Source organism: Paralichthys olivaceus, chromosome 10 (assembly GCF_024713975.1).
Source record: "Paralichthys olivaceus isolate ysfri-2021 chromosome 10, ASM2471397v2, whole genome shotgun sequence".
Taxonomy (NCBI): Eukaryota; Metazoa; Chordata; class Actinopteri; order Pleuronectiformes; family Paralichthyidae; genus Paralichthys; species Paralichthys olivaceus.
In genome coordinates, this window is record NC_091102.1 from 16,740,724 (window position 1) to 16,765,029 (window position 24,306).

A 24,306-nucleotide genomic window follows, 5' to 3' on the forward strand; every position below is an offset into this window, starting at 1 on the left:
TTAATGGACCTTAACACAGCAGACATCTTCATACATCATGGCAGATGCAGACGTGAGGAGCACAAAGAAGCTGTAATTTTACCTCATTCCAATAATCTCAGTAGCTGATGGATAGCAGAGCTACAAGGAGGCTCTGCACAGGAGTTAGTGTGTAACATACCCCTGCCCTGGGTCTAGAGCAATGGCCCGTGGATGCTCCATGCCTCCAGCAATCAGTGTGGTCCGCATGTCTCCATTAAGCTTGGCCACTTCAATCTGGTCCAGATTGCTGTCGATCCAGTACAGTTTCCCTGTGATCCAGTCCACAGCCAGACCTTCCGGGGTGGCCAGGCCATGCTGCACAACCACCTCGATCCCCGTCACCCCTGAAACAATGACATAAACATGACATAACATGACTATGAGACAGTAACAGCAATTATATTCAAGAGGCAGCAGTGGTTGGTGTATCTTCAAAGTGCTCGGAAAAAAACATTCTAAAAGCAGAAGAGGAAATTCAGAAACTCTTGAGGAAAGCTCTTTTATATGAATAAGATTGCTTTCCACAGGCTTCCATTTAGCACAGTAAAGGGTTTCCCCACAATATATATAATCCAGTTGTTTACAATTATTTTCAGCTGTGTGCCTCACAAAAGGGTGGAATAGGCAGAGGTCCATGGAGGAAAATAAAGGCAAAAGAACTCTGTGAATGTTCTTCCACTCAGAAAAATACAGTGAAGGAGAAGTCCTGATTCATCTTTTTATGAGGTAGACACTGTACGACAATAGCTGAAGGTTTCTAAACCTGCAGACTTTTTTAAATAGGATGAGCTGAGATAAATTTTCAGGGAGCGACAATATCAACCCAATATATCAGAGCTGACTTTGTGTAAAGACAGTAGAATAAAACAGCGTTATCACCGGCAGTGTCTTTGACTTCCATTACAGCTACTGGAGCACAGATGAGCAAGACATGACTCTCTTTGGCCAATACATCACAGCAGCCTTTAGATTTATAGCAAATGTTTGTATACATGGCAGTGCATATGTGTGTGTGCGTGTGTGTGTGTGTGAATGTGTGTGTGTGTGTGTGTGTGTGTGTGTGTTTGTGCTTACCACCAGACTCAGAGAGCCTTCCCCTGTAGATCTTATCCTCCACCACGTCTGTCCAGTAAAGTAGGCTTTGATTGAAATGGAAGTCTAGTGCAATGGTGTTCCTCAGCCCTGGCACCAGCAGGCTGTAGTCCCGCTTGTGAAGGTCTATTCGTCTTATCTCGTGCCGGATTGAGAAAATGATGAAAGCCTCAAAGGGATCTGGTCATGGGGTGAGATAGGAAACATGCACCACATTTTTTTAACAGTAGGACCACAGGCTAGCGGATTTCATGAGTAAATTGTTAATAAACAATGAGGGGCATCATGTAGTCAACAGTGTTTCACACAGGCTAATAAGCAGTAACCGCCCCCTTCATCACAAAAACATTCTGTACATCTGAGGAATATTATTGTCAAACATGAAAAATAAATAGTGAAAATTAAAATGGTTTATGTTAGGTATATGAACCATGTACCCAATAACTAAAATTAATTTGAACCAAGCCATTCAGCCCTGCATGTAAACAGAGTACAGAAAGAGAAAGCATATGGGGGCATGTTCTTGTACAAATATTTATCAGAACCAATTATCATTCTTTGGTGGAAAATAATCTGTATTTAAATACAAAAAAGCTAATCAAAACGTGATGGATCATTATTACAGTTTGGATTATAATCCAGCCATGCAATTGGTTCTAAATAATCGCTAACCTAGCGACCACAAAACATTTACCTAATGCTAGCTTAGTTATGAAAACCATTTTATGGAATTCATCGTGCTATTCTATCATGTGAGTAAATAATGTAAAAGCTTCTATAAAACCCACAAGATGAAAACATGAAATTTGTGTATATGCAGTGAGAGCACAGGTTAACAGAGTCAACCAAGAAAACACACAAAGCAGACACACAACTACACTGCCAATAGGCACTGATTAACATAATCTGGGACATTTCACAGCAGGAACATCATAGGTGAAAATAATACAATACAAACTGCTGAATTTCATTAAATTGCTGTAGTCTCAGGATATTGATATTGTGAATAGTGGATTACTGTCATACAGTCATTGTGTAAAGGTGCACTTTAATTGGCTGTTTTCAGCAGGGAACGAGAACTGCTGACTGGATTGTCGGTCCATGTAAGGACCCCTTTGGGGGAATTCCTGAACTCAAACAACACAGCCTTTGAGAAGGAGGCAGACTTGGAGGAAACCTCAGCCATATCCCTGGGAGAGGTTGCCGAGGTAGTCAAGAAGCTCCACAGGGGCAAGATGCCAGAAGTGGATTAGATCCGCAGTGAGATGCTGAAGCCTCTAAACATTGTTTGGATAACTTGGCTGACACAACTCTTCATTATCGTATGGAGATTGGGGACATCACTTATGAACTGATGGAACAGGGTACCAAATGATTGGGGCGTCACACTGTTCAGCCTTCCAGAGAAAAGATAAGCCAGTGTTCTGAAAGCAGTTCAATTAGACCTCTGCCCTGGCTATTGAACAGTGGATTCATTCTTTATTTTTTTCTGTTTGCCTATTCAGTCTATGTATACTTTGAAAAGGCCTCCATCTTGGTCCTTCAGGGAATCTTATGGGGTTCCTGTGGAAATATGAGGCTCTGGGGCCTTTGCTACAAGCCTCCAGTCCATGTGTAACTAAAGTGAGAGTTGGGTTTTTATTTTCAGCAGGAAGTCAAACACATTTCCTGTGGGCAATGGCCTCTGACAGTGTTGTTCCTCATCACCAATCCTCTTTGCGATTTTCATGGACAGGACTTCAAGGCCCTGCCAGGGGATGGGATGTGTCCGGTTTGGGGGCCTTGGAACTTCCTTTCTGCCATTTGCAGATTATGCGGTTCTGTTGCATTCAACAGACTGTGACCCTCAGCATGCACTAGAGCTGTGAGTGAAGTGTCAGAAAAAAAGCCAGAAAATGGTCAATTGCTCTCTTTGGGCTGGGACAGAGTTTCTGCAGCAAGTGAAAAGGGAGCTGAGCCAGAAGGCAAAGCTTTGGATTTACACGACAGTCTTTGTTACAACCCTCATCTATGGTCAGAAGCTTTGTGTAGTGACAAAGAAGAATTGTGGATACAAGCCACTGACACAAGTTTCCTCCATAGAATGGCTAAGACAAGGTGAGGAGCTACGACATCCAAAGGGAGCTCAGAGTGGAGATGCTCCTTCGTGTCGGAAGGAGTCAGTTAAGGTGGTTTGGACATCTGACTAAGATGACTCCTTGATCCATCTGAGGTCTTCCGGGCATATAAAACTGGAAGGAGTCCCGAGGGTAGAACCGGAACCTGGTGGAGTGATTACACATACAGTATCTTATTTGGCCTGGGAATGCCTCAGGTTTCCCAGGGGGAGCTGGAAGAAATTACTGAGAAGAGGGATATCTGTACTACTTTGAGTGAACTGCCGCCACTTCAACTTCAGCAAAACATCGATGGATGGATGGAGTATATATTGTATAACATTAGCGAATAGAAGGGCAGTTCCAAAGCAGAGGCTACACTGAAAGTGTAATGTATATATGTCCAAATTATATTTTTCATCAAGTCATTTTGAATTCTATCACAATAAAGTGAAATTTTAATTTAAGTTGTTTGCTTCTTTCAATTTACATCTTGAGGGGAATTGAAACAAATGCCCTTGATTTAGTTTCATATCTATTTCACTCAGCTTGCTATTTCTCTGCTGGTCCACTGTCTAGAGGACATCACCAAATTTACAGAATGTATCAGTTACATCCAAACCAATTTGCTACCAAATACTTTGGGGATAAAAACATTACATTTTCCATTTTCTGAAAAAGTAGATACATTTGTAAGCAGTCTCTTTTGAGAAATAACATTTGTAGGGTCTCTGAGAAGTGGCTAAATCTAATGACAAGTCCTAAAGCTGGCAACAGTGATTGCATACTGAACTTGTCTTGCCCACTGAGGCTTAGCTCAATCAGCGAGATTATTTCCAGCACCAGAACAGCTCTGCTTCTGAGAAATGTTTGTAAAACTAAAACTCAAAATCCATCACACACACTCACACTTTCAAACTAATTTATCGACACACAGAATGCTCCCTGTACATCCACACACAGGCTTTCAAATATGGGCCTTTCTGCAAGCCTTATCTTCACAGCACTCTAGACTAAATAATACTTTAGGGAACATCACTGTTTGCGCACAAATGCAATTAAAATTGTGTCCTTGCTTCAATGACACATTTCAGTGCTGTAACCAAACTAGCTTCCATACTACTGGAGAGAAGATTTGCATTCGCAGGTTTTCCTAACAAATGTTTTATTACAGAGATAAGGAAAGGAAAAGGAGGTGCAGACGTGCGCTCAGGACTGCAAACAATCCAATAACACCTCTCTCAATATAAAATTGGAATGTTTGTGTGAAATATTTGATTTATGATGAAGCTGTAGAATTTTGATTAGCTTCCTGAGAAAATACTGTATTCTCTTCCTGCCTTAATGTACGATTAGAGCTGCAACCGCCATCAATCTTGGAGTGAAATAGAGAGGCAAGTAATCAAAACGAGGTCCATAAATCTGAATGTGACAAGCTGGCAGCATGTGTGTGTAACTATTGTATTTCAAGCTGTCTCATCAAATAGATTATTCAATGAGGGCATCAAAATAGCATAAAGTTTTAATCTATAATGTGATATTACACTGGTGAATCATTTGGTTATATGAGATTAGGCCTGAGGTGAACTTCTGCTCAGCTGAATGAAATAACAAAGCTCTAGTGGTTTGAGGAGGGAGAACATGTTTCCTTCACTCAGCATCAGTACAGATGGAAACAGACAGGACTCATCACCCAGATGCCTCTCCAGATTTGAAACTGATTGAATTTGACCTGACAGTACTCTCAATCACCATCTATTACTATTCCTCAGACCACCCCTGCACTTTCTCAGCAGTCAAAGAAGAACCTTACAATAATGTAGTTTGACTTTTGTTGTTTTTCCTCCCTATGGTGGAACTCTTTGCTTTTAAATAACATGCAAAAACTCCAGTTTTTTTATTAAAGGCTCCACCAACTGTCTAAGACCAAAGATTCCATCTCAGCACCAAAGATTGTAGAGGAACTAGAACGCCCGAGGATAAAATGTTATATTACTGCAGACACAAGCCCGCAGCCGCACAGCATCTAGACAACAAACAGCATCAGTAAAACAAACATTAAAAAACCAACGTCTGCTACCTGTGCTGTGACAGCTGTCTCCGTCTGGGTCGAGCATCCATCCTGGATAACAGGAGCACTTCACTGTGGTCTTGTACTGCTCACACACCTGGCTGCACTTCAGGTGGCGGCTGCAGTAGTCGACCACCTCGCACGTCTTGTTGCTGGAGTCCAGGTGAAGCCCAGGGGGACAAGAACACACAACCCCTTTCCCTGGTGCAACAGTGCACTGGTGACTGCAACCTCCTCTGGCTACGAGACACAAATCTGGGGTGAAGGTAGAACAAAGACTATTAGAAGCTACAGATACTGGAAGAAAGAACGAGATTTATAAAAGCATTTGGAATAATGAGTGTGATGAATCATAATATAATTATTTCAAATTATTGCATGAATCTAAAATGGTTGACTTTAGAACATAATGCAAAAAGATAACACACTTTGTTCATACACATCCAGAACGTGCATTGTTGTCACAATCTAATGCAGATTAAGGTGTTATATAATGAGCGTGCCTGTAGACAGTGGGCTGTGTGGATTCCTCTGGGAATGAACGGCTTTCATACCTGTCCCTGCTTCAAAAAGGACATAATGCACTTTTCCTTTCATTGTGATAGAAGGACAGACACGTCTTAACTTCATGCTCTTTATCTTCATCTTCCTTTTATTTTTCTGCCCTGCACACCTGGTTCTTGTTTAAAGCTGCCATGTCAAGAGGGAACAGAATATAAGTGAAAATTAAACTGCCCTGCCTCTCTTTTCCCAGCGTGATTAAGACTTTTATGTGCAAGGACAGCATTGCTCTCTCTCAGCAGGGGGTAGACCATGTGGGCACAGTTGTCAATGGTCGGGCTTGGATCCTGCTGAGTTGGTGAAAATCAATTAGATCCTCAAGGTCCTTCTGAAGACATCCTAATTGTCTGTAAGGAGGCAGAAGCCCTCCTTTCAGCCACCATAACACAGGCCCTCAAGGGTCCTCCCAAGGCTTGGTTAGTGACACTCTAGAAAATGAACCTCCATGTTTACACTGCTCACTTTAGGAGATTAGATGAAGGGAGCTAGTCACATGAGATCTATGTCTTCCCTTTATAGGCTGATGGAAAAACATTTGCCATCATGTGCTTCATGTTCTGTTCCTTAAGGTCTCTGAGGCAACATATATCGGCTCCTAGTCAGGCTCTAAGGCTGCTTAATGGGAAGGAGAGGAAGAGAGCATAACTTCATAGGAAGATATATCAACATCCCATGATATGATCTTACAAGATAAAAAAATGAAGTGAAAGTTAGCAGAAGAGCTGTGATGTGCCTCAGCAGGTAACATGTCCTCATGGACGTTGTGACAGTGCGGCTATATTTCCAAATTTTTTATCTAATGTAAAATGTGAGGAATAAGGTGATAAAGCAAAACAGAGTTGCACAGTAGATTGTGCTGCAGATTTTATTTGCAATGTTAATGAGGTTTATTTATTCACCACTCTTTTATTTTCTGATAAAACAATACCACTGACTCCAGTGCGTTTCTATCCGTGAAAATATGACAATCAAAGGAACTCAAACACAGTTGCAGCACTGCAGCATCCAAAATGCCTACGAGTATCATGGAGATCATTATTTCTGACAGGTTTTCTTTGTATTTCACTTCACAAGTGATTCTTTGCCAAAAATATATCTTTTGAGTATCAAACACTCACCCCCTGTCGGGTTAAAGGGTGATTATAAAATGTTCCTCAACAAGAAAAGCTTTGGTCAACTTGAATTTTGGTTACGACAGATTCAAATGTTGACATGTTTCTTCAAGTATCAAAAAAATCAAGATAAATATCTCAAAAGGTGCAACATCTTACTTCTCAGGCTATCACCCTTCTTTGGAACGCAGGGAGTACATTCAGTCAAAAATGGGGACTGAGCAGACAGATGTCTACCCAACATTTGTCCTCTGTGTAACGTGCAAATGCTTTAATCCCTTGGCATTGATACAATTCATCCACTATAAAAAAACATTTTAGAAACTTTCTAAGCCTCAGGAGAAGAAAGTTTGAATAATCCATCGTGACTGGCTTCCATACAAAATCCTCCTCCTCGCATAAATTTTTTTTTCCATGGCCTGACCCACCAGTACCTGTCTGACCTCCTCCACCATGACACTCTATCACAGAGGCTACATGCCTCACACGCAGGTCTGTTCACCCCCCTGGAACTCTGAGATCCACAATGCCCCATCTGCAAACCTTTGAGCAATAGATTTATTATTCCAAGCTAGTATTTCTATCCGTATTGTTTCATTTTTAATGTGCACTTCCTAACTTTCCATATAGTTTTGATAATAGATTGTTGTGGAAAGACACTTAGTTCCAATCAACTAACTAAAGGCAACTAGCAACTGTTGTTGCAGCAAACAATGACATCGTCCAAAATTGCGAATGGCTTTCACATACTTGTCACGCAGTGTATCATTTCATATCTTAAAGGATCATGAAACAAAACAAACGGAAAAAGAGAAATGGCATTACCACAGATGGGTCCTTCGTCCGAGCGGTCGGCACAGTCCACTTTGCCATTGCAGATCTTATCAGGAGTCAGGCAGACAGATGTGTTGTTTGCACAAGGGTACTTGGGTGGCTTGCAGACAGCAGACTCACATGACTCTTCATCCGAGCGGTCCTCACAGTCGATGTCCCCGTCACACACCCAGCTCTTTGTGATACACTTGCCTGTAGAGCAAGACACGTGGAGACTTATTTAAGCACTTAAAGCTCCAGTGTGTAAGATTTAGGTGAAAGGGAACTATTGTCAGAAATTGAATGTAGAATAATCCTCAAGGTGTTTGCACTAGTTTGTTTCATCCAAATTGTATGAATTGTAGTTTTCTCTACCCCAGAAATGGCCCTTTATATTTAAATACTTTATATATACAATGAGGGGACCCTCTCTATGGAGGCCACCATGTTTTTTACAGTAGTGCAGACTGGACAAACTAAACACCTTTTGAGTTTTAGAACAACTGAAGTTCCCCACAGGTTATTTTCATGTTTGGAAGTGGAGGCTGATGTGAGGGGTGTTCAGCTGCAACATGCAACTTCACCACTAGGTATCACTAAATTCTACACACTGTACCTTTAAATAAGCTTTAAGAAAAATTCAATGTTTTCTCACTAGATTAGATCAAAGTTCTATTTCTCAGGTTTTTTTTTTATCCTTAGAATAAATATACGAGAACTAATATTGCCAAGCCTTTTTCACAGGGGGCCTAAAACTCTCTCAGTTGCGTGCTAAATGTTTGACTTTATGAAAAAAAAAAAACAACTGAAGATCAATATCCCTTATGCTGATAGCTGCAGTAGAGTCTAATTCCCTCTCCGTGCAACTTCGAAATAGGTGGAAACACACAAGGGGGGGGGGTGGGGGTATATACAGATACCGAGATGTATCATCATTTTTGCTCTCTCCCAGGTAAGGCTAGGATCGCAGCGTATTCCAATTTACAGTTTTCCATCAAAGCTACATCATAGCGTTTTGAGATCCCACTGGCTTGCGCTTGGTGCTGGATCAGTGCAAACCGATGTGGGAGGCTGCAGTGACTACACAGGGTGTGTTTTTTCAGGTATTTCTGTGTATGTGTTTGGTTTCGTAACATTTTTCAAGCTTTCCAGCTGTGCCTACAAAAATATAGTCCCATAACATTTTGGATTTAACCCTTCATGTGCCTTAATATTCTAGATATCTAATGTGACGCCAGTGCAGCTGCACAAATACAAATGAAGAGTTATTTGAGTTCCAAGTGTAGAAGCTTTTCCATGCATGAAATATGGATCACACTCGAGGCACAGAACTGTTCCATTTTAAGTGTTACCAAAATGTGTGTGTTGGCGATAATGCACACAGACGAGGAGGTGAATCATTTGTATAACTCTCCTTCCTCTCGATTCTGGATATTTCACCTTGAACGACACACACGTACACACAAAAATAAAACTTCCACGCATCTTCAGTCTTATGAGTGGGTCTATCTGAAGACAGCAGAGGAGGAGAGCCAGATGGTTTGGATGAGGAAGGAAACAAAATCAGGAAATTGTTCTCAGGGTGTCTATTAAACATTAACATTGCTTATTGTTTTAAGTGAAATACATTGAATTTATTTCCAAATTGGGTTCTATCCAAACACAGAAAAGCTCCAACCTCTACATGTTTCATCTTTAATCCAGCAACACTGCAGCATTTCAAGAGATCGATTGCTTACATAGTTTTATGTATTTTACTTTGGTAACTTTTAATTTTTTATTGTTTATGTTATTTATGTCATCCCTTGAGGATGTCTTTCTTTTATGTACAGTTAAAATCATAATCCTGTTTTTTTTAATTTTCTTTATAGCCTTTTTTTGTTTCAATAAATGTGTTGGTGTCCTCCATGTGTTTGTTTCTGTGTTTGCTATTCACAGCGTTCACATTACACTTCACTGAAACCACTGCAGGCCTGTGTAAGTGTAAGAACCAGTGATCCTGATCATTTAGCTTGCTGCTGTATTTTCTTAAGATAAGTCCCCAGTGACAAGTAAAGGTGGTACCACTAGTCTCTAGCAGCACATCACTGACATGCTGTTTTTAAATAATACAATGACCCGTTACATCTTTACCCACCATTGGTATTTTGGTTTTATCTTTTTTTCTTGTGGATAAAAAAACTTAAAAAATAAAGTAGATAAGTAGAAATATAAAAGCAGACTTTTACTTTTCAAGCGAACAGAACAGTTTAACAGTTGACTCTTTTCAGAAACCCTTTTTTTTTAAATTGCTGGAAAGGGCACTCTTATTCTGGGGAGGACAGAACAAACTGCACCAGGGCACAGCAGTGTGACACAGCACAATCAGAGTGAATAATAATTGTGTGGTCTAACCGACCCTTCACCATGCTGCATTGCCTCCATTCTTGATAATACTGTCGAGGGATGAGTGGAATTCTGCGGAGCTAAAAACAGAAAGCGACTGAATCACTCTATGACCTTCTCCTTACAGTTGCTGAAAGAAAGCAGATGCTGGGTTTGGGGACATGGGTTGTTTCAACAGCCCATTCAAACGGGTTCCTCTAATTGGTCAAACAAGCACATGCAAACTTCACTGCACAGCTCGACAGTGGAGATTAGTCAAACCTCTAGAGTCTGTTAGAGAATGAAGCTTTTATGAAAAGAACGAGCCATTTGGCAGCTTGAATTCTACGTGATGCACAGGAAAATGTTTATGGAATGAATAAGATACTTTCCTCCTCTCCAAGGAACAGACTGGAGTGAAGATGATCTTTTATTTAATTTGGTGAGAAGATCATCAAGCTTTCATTGTGAAGTGTTTGACAATAAACTACATTTATGTCTGGACCACAATGGCGTCATACCGCTGGCCGACTGTTGGAGTTTCCTCATTGGCGGTTGCTTTTGGCACGAACAGTTTCTGTTACATTTATCAGGGTGCTGACAGGCAGTGTTGCCAAATTAGTGACTTTGTTGCCAGACATGTCACACCCTTTAAAATTTGCTCCATTGTCTAACACTAAAAATAGAAGTAAAAAGATCATCTCATGTTTGCATGCTTCCACTAACCAAACAATTTACATTTTATCCTCCGACACATTTGTGCAGATTTGTTTGTTAAATATTGGCTGAAACTGTATTGCGTGTTTTCATAGTGACCTTGACATGTGTCCTTTATCCATCCTAAATCTTTCCAGGTCATTGTGGAGTAAAAAATGCACATAAATGCCAAATTTTGAGAATATCATATTTAAGAGGCCAAACAATTGCTTTTTGTGATGTCACAGTCACATTGACCTTTGGCCACCAAACGTTAATAAGGTCATCCTTGAGTCAAAGTTAATGTTTGTTCTCAGGGTGTCTATTAAACATTAACATTGCTTATTGTTTTAGGGGAAATACATTGAATATATTTATAAATTGGGTTATATCCAAACACAGAAAAGCTCCAAACTCTAAATATTTCATCTTTAATCCAACAACACTGCAGCATTTCAAGAGATCAATTGCTTTCAGAGTTTTATGTATTTTACTTTGGTAACTTTTTAATTTGAGATGTAGTGCATCTACAAGACCAAAATCTGTTTGGTGACATCACCTTTATACCACCAAAATTTAATTACTTCTCCCTCGAGTCCAAATGAACCATTGCACCAAATTTGAAGACATTTCCTCATGTGTTCCTATGATATTGAGTCCATGAGAATAAGACCTTCAGACAGACAACCCAAAAACATAATACCTTTGAATAAAACTTTTTCATGGAGCCATAAAAACACGTGAATTAAAAAACTGTATGAGTGAACACAGGAAGTAGGATAAAAACAAACAGATAAACAAATACAACCTTTAAGCCTGGCCATCATTTAAAATTCTAAATATAGTTCACTTACTTTTGAATGACGGAGTAACAACTGATATTTGATTTTAAGGTTTAAATGCCAGCTGTATTTTTGATCATCAGATTTTAAACTAAGCATAGAGTAAAAATAATCACTATATAGCATTTAAATATGTCTGATTTTATCTTAAACCTGAAAAGCTATTATAACATCTTCAGGTATCTATTTTTCAAAAGCACAGTGATACTAAGAATTACAGTGAAAAAGAAGCATTACCTTCAGCATCCTTTCTCATAAAAATAGCTCCTGTCAATACATTATATTTAATACATATTTCACAAATAGTTCTACTGCTCGTTGTGTGATTCAGAAGTGTACTGCATTAACTACCTGTATCTTTGCAGGTAAACTTGGCCTTCGGGTCACACATCCTTTTCGTGCCTTCGCAGTCTTTCTCGTCGCTTCCATCCTCACAGTCCTTGTCTCCATCACATCTCCAGCGCTCAGGGATGCAGGTTCCATCTGTGACACAGTGGAATTCCTCCCCGCTGCACTCAATCACAGATGGAAGCACTGAAACAGAAGTCATTTAGCAATTACTGCTCCACGCATCTACAGCGCACTGTCATGGGCAAAGACAACAGAGCCCAATAAAGACAACAGAGTCCAGTATTATTTTAAGATCTTTTACTGCTTAAAACATTTGTTTTTGCAACTGGCCACTTGGCAGGTATATTAGGTCAGTGAGCTCCAAAGAGGGAGGTTATTATCACCCCTAGCATTTAAGTTTTATTTCTTTAAGATGTTTCAGTCTTTTTAATGACTCGATTCATTCTATCTTTCTACAGCAGGGGTTGATCCTAGATAAAAGAAGCTGGTCGCAATACACCATTAACTTCTACAGTATGTGTTGCTTTGCAGTTTGTTGGAGTCACTGGACACAAGCTGTGAAGATAAAATATGCTACATGGCTGAGAGAAATAAATCACATGCTTTCTGGGATGTTTCCTTTATGGTTTAATCTTCCTGAATCGTTTAAGAGGAACAACATTGCAAATAAAATAAAAGACAGAATTATGAATTAATTTGATTTGTGCTATAAAGCATTCAGTAAATATGATGCTTTGAATCGGATTAACCATTTTCCTCGTATGTAAAAGTAAAATCCAAACAACATTTCCTCAACAGCCAGAGCAGAGACAGATTCAGTTCCCCTGGGGTAAACGCAGCAGCAGACACGGGGGAGTGGAGGAGCCCGCAGCTCCCATCAGGAAACGGTTTGATGAATAGTCTACACATTCTAGTGACAAGGAAGTGAGCTGTGATTTTTTCGAGGAGCTTGCATGAGGTTTCTGTGGTAATTAGATTCAATGATTCAACTCCTGACGGTGAAATTCCCCCCAAACAGAGACTAGATAAGATTAGTCCCATGTGAGTGTTAAAACAAAGTTATTGGACTCAAGCTGATTAATTGTTAAGCTTGTAATTTCACACCTAAATTTAAACATTGCTTACAATTGTGACTAAAATTATTAGGACACTAAAACATATATAACGACAACACCACCCGTATCAAAGTGAGAGGCATTAATAAATGATGGCATAATCTTAAAAATAAAAGTGGGCTTCATACTAAGGCTTTGATATAAAACATGAATAATAACAAGGCTCATGTCAAGCTGCAGGGGTTGTGCTCGTCTACCTACTTTTAATCTGACTCTATGTCATAGCATTTATTTAAAAAGGTAGCGCTGGCATTCTTACATGCTGATCCACCTCTGCAAGTCGTGTTCTCATCGCTGAAGTCTCCACAGTCGTTGTCACCATCACAGGCCCAGTGGTCTGGGATGCAGCGGCCGCTGGAGCACTGGAACTGGGTGTTGGAGCACGAGTGGATGCAGCCCACTTCGTCACTGCCGTCCCCGCAGTCGTCATCTACACACGTGCACAAAACACCACATAACAGTCAGTTATTTCTTGAGATGGTGGCAAAGATGACTCCTAATGAGGACTGTTGAATTTGGACACAATGGTTTGCAGCTTAGGCAATTTTAATGACAGCAGTGGGTGACAGTCTCTATGTGCTGCCAGAATGGTTCAAATGAGAAAGAGCAAGGGATTCATTCCAATCCGTGAATGTGGCACAATAACTTTCCACATATAAAAAAGTTTCTGAGAAAAGACATCCATCAGTAAACATGCATTAAATGATCTTATACCAGTGACTCTGACCTCAGCAATGACATATGTGAACCTAAACATGCCTAGATGCTTTAAACAGCTACTGCACAATAGATCCACAACCACACAAACGCGCCATGGCTGATAAATGTGATGATTATCTTAAGAAAGGCTCTCGTCCTCACCTGAATCACAGTGCCAATTCACACTGATGCATCGGCCATTGGAACAGCTGAACTGGGTCAGGGCCTCACAGGTGGGGAAAGCTGTAAATGTGTTGCAAAAATATAAACATCAAGTCCAATCGAAACGTGAAGACACATTTACACATTTCGATGTTTTGAGGAAATGTTAAAAGAAAGCAGCTTGCTTCACTGGGAACTGGCAAAAGTCCATGTGATAAAACACTTTGCCAATGTGAATTATTATTCATTATGATATGAGTTAGTTTAATACTGTGGAGAAAAGTAAATCTACATATAAGTTGCATTATATGACTGTTATGAAAATGTAGGAATCATCCCACAAAGAACTGTGAAAAGTCCACATGTTGGTTGAGTCTAATGGTTTAATATAGAGTCTAATCATTGTAGCTAATAGAGTCTGACACAATGAGCTGAGTCCACATTGGGCATTCAAGGCAGAGAGGGACATCTGATTCTTATCACGTAGGTAATGTGAATGTTGTAATTAACTAACTGACCTGACATTTTACAGTCACCGTGCGATGCCAATCAGAGTGTAACGTCTCCATTGACGTTTCAGAAAGAAGGGATTTTAAACCTGAGTCCAGGCCAATCAGCTTCAAGAGGACTCATGACCAAAAAATATATGATTTACAGCAAAAAAAAACATTGCAAAGTAAAAAAAAAGACTGTGAACATAGTGAATGATCTACATATCCCATTAATCATTATCAATCATTATCAATAATCAAATTATCCCTGTCCAGCAACTTTGCACTTCTTGAATTTAAGCTGCTTTAATGATTGTCACCCCTTTAGGCTCTTTTACTGTTCATTAGTGTTGATCAATACATTATACATGTCCAACATATTGGGCTTTATACTGTGTTTTACTGTTTACAAACTCGACTTCACAATGCAAGTGGGTAACAGCTAATTACTAGTCAGCCAATATCTGTTCTGACATACACGACTGCCATTAATTAGAACTCACTGACGAACCTGATCAGCGTTGAAACATCAATATATGTTAAGAATGTTGCACCGATTGTCCTGCATATTCTAGACTTGATGGCATGACAGTCAGGATCCACATTTGTATTCCCATCAGATACATGTCTTGTTTCCGATTTTGAGATACTGTATACATGCGCATTACTTTTCAGCTGTCCTTATCAGATGCCTAAAGCTTTATTGATGTCAGTATGAAATGTCGACTTTTGAATTGATTTGCTGGCATGTGCTGCCGGTGCCTGGAAAACCGCAGGCTCTGTCGAGGAGACACCGTATCTTTATCAGACAAGTGTCTTCTACATTTCCCTCAAATTTGTTCGGTCTTCCTGACAGCACATGACTGGTTGGAATTTAACATTCATTAAAAATGAAGCATGAACATCCATAAATTATGAAGGTTTCAAGTAAACAGTGAGCTTGGCTAAAAATGAAACACCGGCATCCATAAATAATGACTGCTGCAAGTGAACAGAGAGCCCAATATGAGACACTGTGTGACAACTACTAAACTACTGACAAACAAAATCCAAATTAGCATCAATCTCTATGGGGCCACCACTGAGCTTCAGGTGTTCCAAAACCCACAGTAGCTCTACTGAAGCTAAGTGAGCTGCCAGAGCTGCACAGTGGAGTGCCTATAGAGAAGTAATGCCTGAGGACGCTCAGACAACAGTATGGGAGAGAATATGTTTTGCTGCACAGCTTGATTATGACTGAATGAAGCCAAGCATGAACTTTAATTACTGCTTACACCCTGGCTGTTTGTGACTGTGTATTGAAGCAGCTTAGGATACACAAAGGAAAGCTGGGCCGATGGAGCACACCGCCGCTGTGTTTGGCAAACATCAATCACCATAACACGCTGATTTAACACAAGTAGTGATTAAAGAGTGATCTTTAAACCTTTACTCGCATGTTTTAAATGTATCCCATCCCGGGTATTCATCCAGTTCAACTTTCCTAAATGAAAATATATTTCACAGCCTCAAATGCTCTTTTCACTTACTATAGAGAAAAGGTTCAACGCTACTTCAAAGAACTTCCTGAAGTTCAGGCCACCGTGTTTTTGTGCCATGTATTTTTCTTATTCATGTTTCAAAGATTAATCCAAATCAGACTGCAACTTTTACAAACTGGAGCTGACAGATTGTATAATACCACTGAGACGGCACTTAAAAAAAAGTAACTGTTGTATACAAAAGTATGCAGTTTACTCAGTACCCTCCCTCTAAGCTGATGCCTTCAGTGGGGGCTTGTCTAGTTCCTGGTCTAAAGAACGCAACATCAATAATTCAACTCTTAAAACTCTCTCAGTTGAAGTGGTGGATGTAAAAGAGGCTTGCAACATATTCAAGGAACAAAAATGATAAGCAGCTGGGAGTAGAATTATTTTCAAAGTATCTGCTATGAGATGCAACAACCAACATGCCTCTTTTTATTTTCTCTTTTTTTTTTTAAATTGTATAAAAGTTGCTTAATCCTTACCAACTATGATTAAAAAAAAACCCTTCTCAATAGTGTAAGAAAGCAGCACAACAGAGAGCATCACAACAGGCCACAGCCACACAGGCTCTATGAGGCTGGCATCTATCAGCATTACTCCAACAGTCAGATGGACTTTATCACACCCACTCAGTTGACTGGCTTTCGCTTCATGTCCCACGAGTTTGTTTTGAACTTGGAAGATCTGCCTTTTCTTTTAGTGCACCTGACTTGGGGAATAAAATACTGCACACCCTTAAAGTAAGTACACTTCTGGCCTTAAAGGTTCAGTGTGTAGAATTTAGTGGTGAATTTGCAGTTTCAGCTTTCCAAACATAAAAAAAAAAAAACATGGTAGCCTTCAATTTTTATGAAAACTCAAAAGCTGTTTAGTTTGTCCAGTCTGGACGACTGTAAAAAACATGGCGGCCTCCGTAGAGAGGACCCTTTCCTGATGTTAATATGAACTATTTAAATATAAAGGTGCAATTCTAGGGTAGAGAAACAACAATTTGTACAATTTAGATGAAACACACTAGTGAGAACATTGCTAGGATTGTTTTATATTACATTTCTTTCAATAGATCCCTTTCACCTATCATACACACTGAACCTTTAAATGTTCCCACTTGCAAATTGATTTTTAAATTAAAAGTTTGGGACCTAGTTATTTTAACTGTAATGTCTCATACAATTGTATTTTTTTAGACATTTTAAGGTTGCAAAGTCTTGCTTTTACTTTTTTTCCTGCTAAATCTTGATCTCGCTGATCTCACTGTTCTTATCCAATTAATTTAATGAGTTAATTCAGGTAAATTGTGAAATTGTTTATTTGTATGACCCTATGTTGTTGCCCCCCCTAATTTTCTATTTGTGCAATTTAACTCGTTGTAAATGAGAGTACGAATAAAGGTTTTTAAATAAGCCTGCACAATGGGAGAGCACTGCTATGAGCTAAATGCTACCAGTGATGCTGAAATGTACATGTTTAGCCAGTGTAATTTGAAACATAGGATATTTTCATCATCTTTGTTAAACTAGTAATCTTGCCTGAATAAAACTTGCCTACAACATATAGGCCCAATAATTTTAATAGGGACATTGGATTTTTTTTCTCCATGGTGTGCTTTTAAGGGCGTTATGTGAAATAAAATGCATTCATCAAATTATATCAAATTATCCAGTATGAGGATTTAAAGCACAAATGTTCGGTATGTCCATTAGAGGTGAAACCTGAAGTCTCCCTGTTTAAGAGTGACTGCTAAAATGTTGTCATGTTTCTGGCACAGTTAACTAAAAATAATAAGATTAATAATAAACTTTATTTCCACTTTTCATATCATAAAATTAAGCTTAAAGTGCTTTAAACGAAACTGAACAACAAAAACAAACAAACATATTGAGACAGGAATACATGTTAAAACAATGAAATGATAAAAAGTGTTAAAGCACGGTTAAGATAGAATAAAAGAAAAGACATTTACAGCAAGATCATGAAGTTTTGAGCAACTTTTGAAATGTGTCAGCAGAGGATGCACTTTTAATTTGCAGAGGGTGCAGTTTGTTCTAAATCTTGAGTGCATAATTACAGAAAAGCTCCTTCACCATATTTTTGGAGTTTGAGTAAGACACGTTCAACAAGCCAGCACCAAAGGCCAGCACACAGGAACATAATCCCAAAAGATAAAATGGTGAACGGACATTTCTGGCTTTAAAAACAAGATCATTTTAACATCAACCATCAGTGTGCCAGTAACACCAGAACAAGTGATGAAATGTAATTACCTGACAATGACCCTATCACCCAGTTTTATATGTTAAAAAAATCTACCAATATTATATTACTATTGCTGTAAGAACAAACAGACATTGCCTTAAATGCTCTTATCGGTAATCAATTCATTCACCAAGCTGACCTGTTTTACATTTTATCCAAACAGAGCAACATAAATGGTGACACATGTGACACAACGAAAATAGTCAAGTGTGACTCACTGCATGATATCTCGTCAGACATGTCCCCGCAGTCATCCTCCCGGTCACAGCTCCAGGCATGAGGTATACATCGTTTGTTCTGGCAGGAGAACTGGTCGGCCTGACAGGGCTGGGCTGAGAAAAGACACAAGGTTCCACTTAAATCAATCACATGTGCATAAGTCAATATAAATGTGCAACTCTAATAATCGCCAAAACACCAGGGACGTCAGTATCTGCCCGGTGCAAACTCTTTATCACTCAATCACACAGTAAAGCACAGAAGGTCTTAAGGCCACTGAAATGTAAAGCTGCCTGATGGACTGCTAGTTGACTGCTGCTTGGTCACGTACAAAACACAAGCGCACATGTCTCACTGATGTGGACTATGCGTGTCAATCTGCTGATAAGAGAAAATACATCATCGTCTAATGCTCACTGATTGATCACTGAAGGATAAAACGCCCATGAGAGGCATCAATGAGGAAGCAGGAAGTGATAATGTGATTGATATATCGCTCCTCCAAGGTTCTACAACACTTTGATGCTGGAGAACGCTCTGACATAATGAGATTGATTTCACTGAACTGGAACGACTCGTGAGAAGAGTCAAGTGTAATGACGGCTTTGGCAACATGGCAGAGTCCCGGTCAAGACTTGGATCAATCATCTGAAACTAGGCAATAATTTAAAAATGTTTTATGTTCTTTATCTTTCTTTAATGAATTCAATGAATTATGTAAAACATTTTAAATTGCCTTCCAGCGTAGAAGACAGACCTTTTAGATCTCTTATTCTTTCTGTCAACATCACAGTTGACGATGAAACCACAATGTGTCGTGCTGAAATGTCTATTTTAGAAAATTTAAATTAAGCATGCATTCGGAATGATTGATTAACGTTTTGAAGCAAATGAGTGTAAAAAGTTTGCAAATCAATTTGTGCATAGAAAGCCGATGAAACCAGATTATAGATTTCTCTAAAATGCTGAAATTAGAACATATTATATAAATTTAACTCATATAATCATAAAATGATCAACCTGCAGTGAGAACAACATGACAAATAAAACAAAAAGTGGTAGAGTTCATACCTGTGCATGTAGTGTTGGCTTCATCCTCATTATTACCACAGTCATTCGTTCCATCACAAAGCCATCGCTTGGGAATACAGCGATTGTTACTGCATTTGAACTGATCAATGGGACAACTGTGATTGTCTGCAAAGAGTTCAAACACCCCAAAACAATATGTCAGTCAGTTGCACTGCAGCTAAACAAAGAAACAATTAATGTTTATAAACAACGTTTAACAAAGACAAGACAAATCTGTCAAATTAAAACTATATTCAAATAATAAAAAATCACATTTTCAGTTTCTGTAGTTGTAGCAAAGGCATCTGGCATTATTTATATTAAAACTTTATCAATTCTCCAGTCGATCTGACTGTTCTCAGTCCTCTGGAAAAAATAAAAAATCTTCACAAACAGTATTGTCTCAGAAACTATTCAAAACCCAAAATGATCCATAAGCAAGCTCTTGTATATAAATAAACTAAACGTTTTAGAGAAGAATCTTGCTCATGCTTCTCCTTTGTGCTTTCTTCTTCAATTCCTCCATAGTTCTTCCAGTCTCCATAAGATTTTTATAACTGCTCCCCCTTTATTACACATTGACCATTACGATTTATCACACTCACCTCTTATAAATCATACTAAATTAATGTGAGCGGATTTTGGTGGAGATATTGTGACACAGCTGTGTGCAAATGATGAATTACAACTTGTTTGGAAATATCTCAAGACTGAGACCAGTGTATTGGTCAGATAAATGATGTAATCGTCTTACATCTTATCACAGGTGACTCCGATTTGAGAACACTGTAAAAAAATACACATTGCCATGCTTGATGCACGGCTCTGCATGAAATCAGCATGTTCAGTATGTGCACATATAACACATGTGTGCGATTGACTGCATATATGTTTTAAGGTCCTCACAGCAGATGTGGCTCTCCTCATCACTTCCGTCCAGACAGTCGTCATCTCCGTCACACTTCCACGCGGCCCGCACGCAGCGATAGTTATGGCACTGGAACTCGTCGTTTTTACAACGCTGTGGCTCTAAACCACTGCTGGATGATTCTAATGGGAAACAGTGGTGAGGCAAAATCAACAAGAGACTTCCCATGAAGCATGTATATAAGGGAAATTATTGGCATTGCTGTAATAGCACATAAAACATGTTAATAATGTCTTGTGACCTTGCGTGTAACAAGTATTACAACTGGGATTTGCCTCATATTTGTGAAGAACCACTGGGAGGATTTCTCAGTTGTATTTACTTGTTTATTAGTAGATTTGCATGCGGAAAGGGTTAATATGTAAAATGTGTCCCACAGGATGGAGCTGGGATTGCAGTGTGCTGGGATAGGTTGAGCTCAGGTCTCTCATTCCGTCTGATTCATTATGTCCTCCTACCTGCGCAGGTGACATTGTTCTTCTCCAGAACCTGGTTGTCAGCGCAGGCACACACTCTCCCTCCTGGGATGGCGAGGCAGAGGGTACCGCAGCCCCCATAATTCACACTGCATGCGTTGTCACCTGGAGGAATAGATCCCAAATAAGGCGTCTTGCACATTCAAAGCTGCATTTTGTACCACCCATCTCAAGTGACTGTTTTTTTCTCTGTTCTGGGGTCACTTCAAATCCTGAAAAAATGCATCATCTTAATGATTCAAAACCTACTCTCTGTTTTGGGGCGACATCCCGAGGGTAAGCAATATGATCTATAACAACGTGTGAACTGAATTATTGGAAACACCGCGGGTGAAAGACATTTGACATTTTTATCCTTCTCAGAGGAATAATTTGTCTTTTCGGACAAAGCTGACATTCTCTAAATGCACAAAAAAAATAATACTGTCATATATAGAGTCAAGGCATAAGGCACCTTTGTCACTTTCATTTAACACTGAGCCCAAAGGCAGCGCCTGAGCCAATGAGATAAAGCTTCTGGTTTTGTGAGAACCAATCAGTAATACTCAGAGGACTGGACAGCCAATTAATCTATTCAGTGACATGAACAATGGAGACGTGTCCGGTAAAAATTCTCTGCATATTGTGAACAAGACTGGATGCAACAGCCAACCATTTGTATCTGTATCATGTATTTGACATTTTTCCCACAAATCCGGACTTTGCCGTTCTGAAAATCACTGTTTCAAGAATGAAACAAACTCATGTCATGAGTATGGTGAGTATAATTTGATATCTTTTTCCAACAATTGTGCAAAATTTATACAGTACCAGGGCCTAAACTGAACCTGAACTGAAAAAAAGGCATAAAAGGACTGTCAACATTAAGAGCTGCCTCTTAAGAGCTGCCTCTTTATTGCTGAGGTGAATTAGAAGTTGAAATTTAACATATTAACTGAATAAAAATATAAATGTGACTATAAACTACTGCAAAATTATTTCCTGAAATTTCCAGAAAACAAAATCACATGATAAAACCTCACTCAAGTCGCCAACAACCGATCTCAGTTTACTGGCGGATCGGCAAACAAAAAAGAAGCATACCGCCACCTATTCTACCAATTCTACCAGCTGTTGCCCTCGACTCCCCGCTCATGCTCGGACATTTGTTGCAAGTCCCGGTGTCAGAATCCGTTCGCGTGACATCCAGCCACACTTTCAACTCTTTAGCTTTAAGTGTGTTGTAGTGTTCACTCAGGTTTGAGGTAGCTACTAGCTTACAGTAGGCTAATATTACATGCTGTCAGTGCTGTAATGTTAACTAGACACATGCACTGAGCTTTATGTCACCTGTAAGCAGGTGCAACTATTTCAGTACAGAGCTCAGGCACCGAAATGAGGCACAGAAATCTGCACTGTGATTTGGACTGGTAGGTACCGGCCGTGAAGGTACTGCTGATGGATTGTCGCTAGATTTCAGGACCCAAACTGAGTCACGAGTCTTAAATATATCACTGAACTGTGCACAATTATGTCTCGCTGTGTTTAAAGTAATAGCATCATGCTTCCCTGATTGTGGGGAGGTTTTCTGGGCACTGGTGTTTATGTGCCGATTACAGAATAACAAAAGAAATGCCTGCTGTGATGGCCCATGCAGTTGTCCACTGTCAGCTGTATCCAGAGCCTCGACTATCTCTTTTCTAACAGCATGAATCCATCATCATTTGTTAAAGAAGTAAGCAAACACCTCCAAACCTCGACCGCCTTATTTAACTTCATAGAGTGGAGCCCCAGCTGTTATCAGTCGGTATCAGCCCTGATCAATGTGCTGCTTTCACCATATGGCATAGCCTATATGTAATTCTCTGGTGTATATATATCATATAAAGTGGCTTATAGGGGATACAATTGTCTGTGTATAAAGCATTGAGTCGTTCTATTTTCAGTGCATGGCAACTACTTTCTCTCTTAGGGAAGTCACGGTTCAGCTGTACTGGATGAGGAGTAAATGAAGAGATAGCGGCCAACCTTGCTGACTCTGTGCGTCGTAGACACGCAGGCCGAACAGCGGTGGTCTCTCGCTCCGCAGCAGAGTGACATCACTGGCAGACAGGTCAAGCTGGAAGACCGAGGCATTCATGTACTCCGTCCAGAAGATGAAATTACGATAATGGGAGATTCCAAACGGATGGTTCAGCTCTTTCCCGTTGTACACTACCTGCAGCAAGAAGCAAACATGCAGTGTAATCAAAAGATTAGGGGAGTTACAGAGAGACACCACCAGCAACAGAAAAATCAATCATCTCAAACAGGGTTCTCGCTGTTTGAATATGGGCTTAGAAATTATTTGATCACAGTATATGATGAATGTGATTCAATTTCTTTGCACAAATTTATTCACGCAGTGCTGTCTGCTTATAATAATGTTTGCTAGAAACTTGGCATTGATTAAATACCATTTGCAAATAATTCATTAGCTTAATATTCCAGCACGGCTACAGTTGACAAGAGCAGTTGCGGATGAGGGGCTGTTTTGTTTGGCAGTTAATGTGGGAAGAGGAGCCGTTTTCAATCATTTCACTTTTTTTGCACATCAACAATGTGTCTTGTGTAAAAAATAAAAAAACAAGTTTGGACCTTGAAATTCAGGGGCACCACGAAAGAAGAAGACAATATTTTTTGATAGCTCTTTATCTATTTTTAAAACTTTTAAAAAAGCCCTCACATTGTTAAATTCCCTGCTCCCTCTGCACAAAACACCTGGAGCTGAGAGAAGACTACAGACAGACAGTAGAAGGACACTAAGCTGGAGGCAGACTTTCTCATAACCACTTCTGCTACTGTAAAAATCACATATATGTAACCTATTTACTTATGCTCCATGAACACACTGGGATTAACTATAATGAGGATATGGATCATTTGGTTTGTCCTTGACTAAAGTCATAGTGAGTTGGTAGGTTTATCAAAAGTAATCCTATAATGATAAACAATTAGTTCAACATGTCAGTTATAAATCCAGATGTGTGTTCCTGGAATGACAGCTGTCTAAATCACCCACTGTGGTCCAGTAAAACACTGACAGGGTGAGAGTGAGTGACCTCATGAATCACATGATCTATAAAAATAGTTTCAGTTACATAACAGCAGCAGGGAGATACAATGGTTTTGTGTCAGTGATATTTAGCAGGTGAACACACCTCTACACTGCTGCTGATGGTTTATTAGTACTGATGTTAATGAGGGTCTGTTCTCAGGCTACATTCATACTACTACTCTGTACATACAAGTGTTTTAATCCTAGTCCATACCAATACGCCTGAAAATGCATATCACGTGACCTCTCACATGATGTGCGTTTTCAA

General features: G+C 39.5%; 1 protein-coding gene across 7 annotated transcripts in view; it reads right to left on the minus strand.

The window, feature by feature from the left end:
* Nucleotides 1-24,306, minus strand: part of lrp1bb (low density lipoprotein receptor-related protein 1Bb) — a 247,304-nt gene that overhangs the window by 98,971 nt on the left and 124,027 nt on the right. For all 7 annotated transcript variants that reach the window (XR_011244330.1, XM_069533046.1, XM_069533042.1 and 4 more), the window contains 12 exons: nt 22,970-23,159; nt 20,945-21,067; nt 20,465-20,608; nt 19,559-19,684; nt 18,487-18,600; nt 13,996-14,076; nt 13,394-13,564; nt 12,020-12,202; nt 7,779-7,979; nt 5,290-5,535; nt 1,096-1,293; nt 161-365 (listed from right to left, as the gene is read on the minus strand). Coding sequence is in view for 6 of the 7 variants with exons in the window: in XM_069533046.1 (XP_069389147.1) it covers nt 161-365; nt 1,096-1,293; nt 5,290-5,535; nt 7,779-7,979; nt 12,020-12,202; nt 13,394-13,564; nt 13,996-14,076; nt 18,487-18,600; nt 19,559-19,684; nt 20,465-20,608; nt 20,945-21,067; nt 22,970-23,159 (1,982 nt within the window). In the remaining variant the exon portion in view is untranslated. The remainder of the gene's footprint in view (nt 1-160; nt 366-1,095; nt 1,294-5,289; nt 5,536-7,778; nt 7,980-12,019; nt 12,203-13,393; nt 13,565-13,995; nt 14,077-18,486; nt 18,601-19,558; nt 19,685-20,464; nt 20,609-20,944; nt 21,068-22,969; nt 23,160-24,306) is intronic.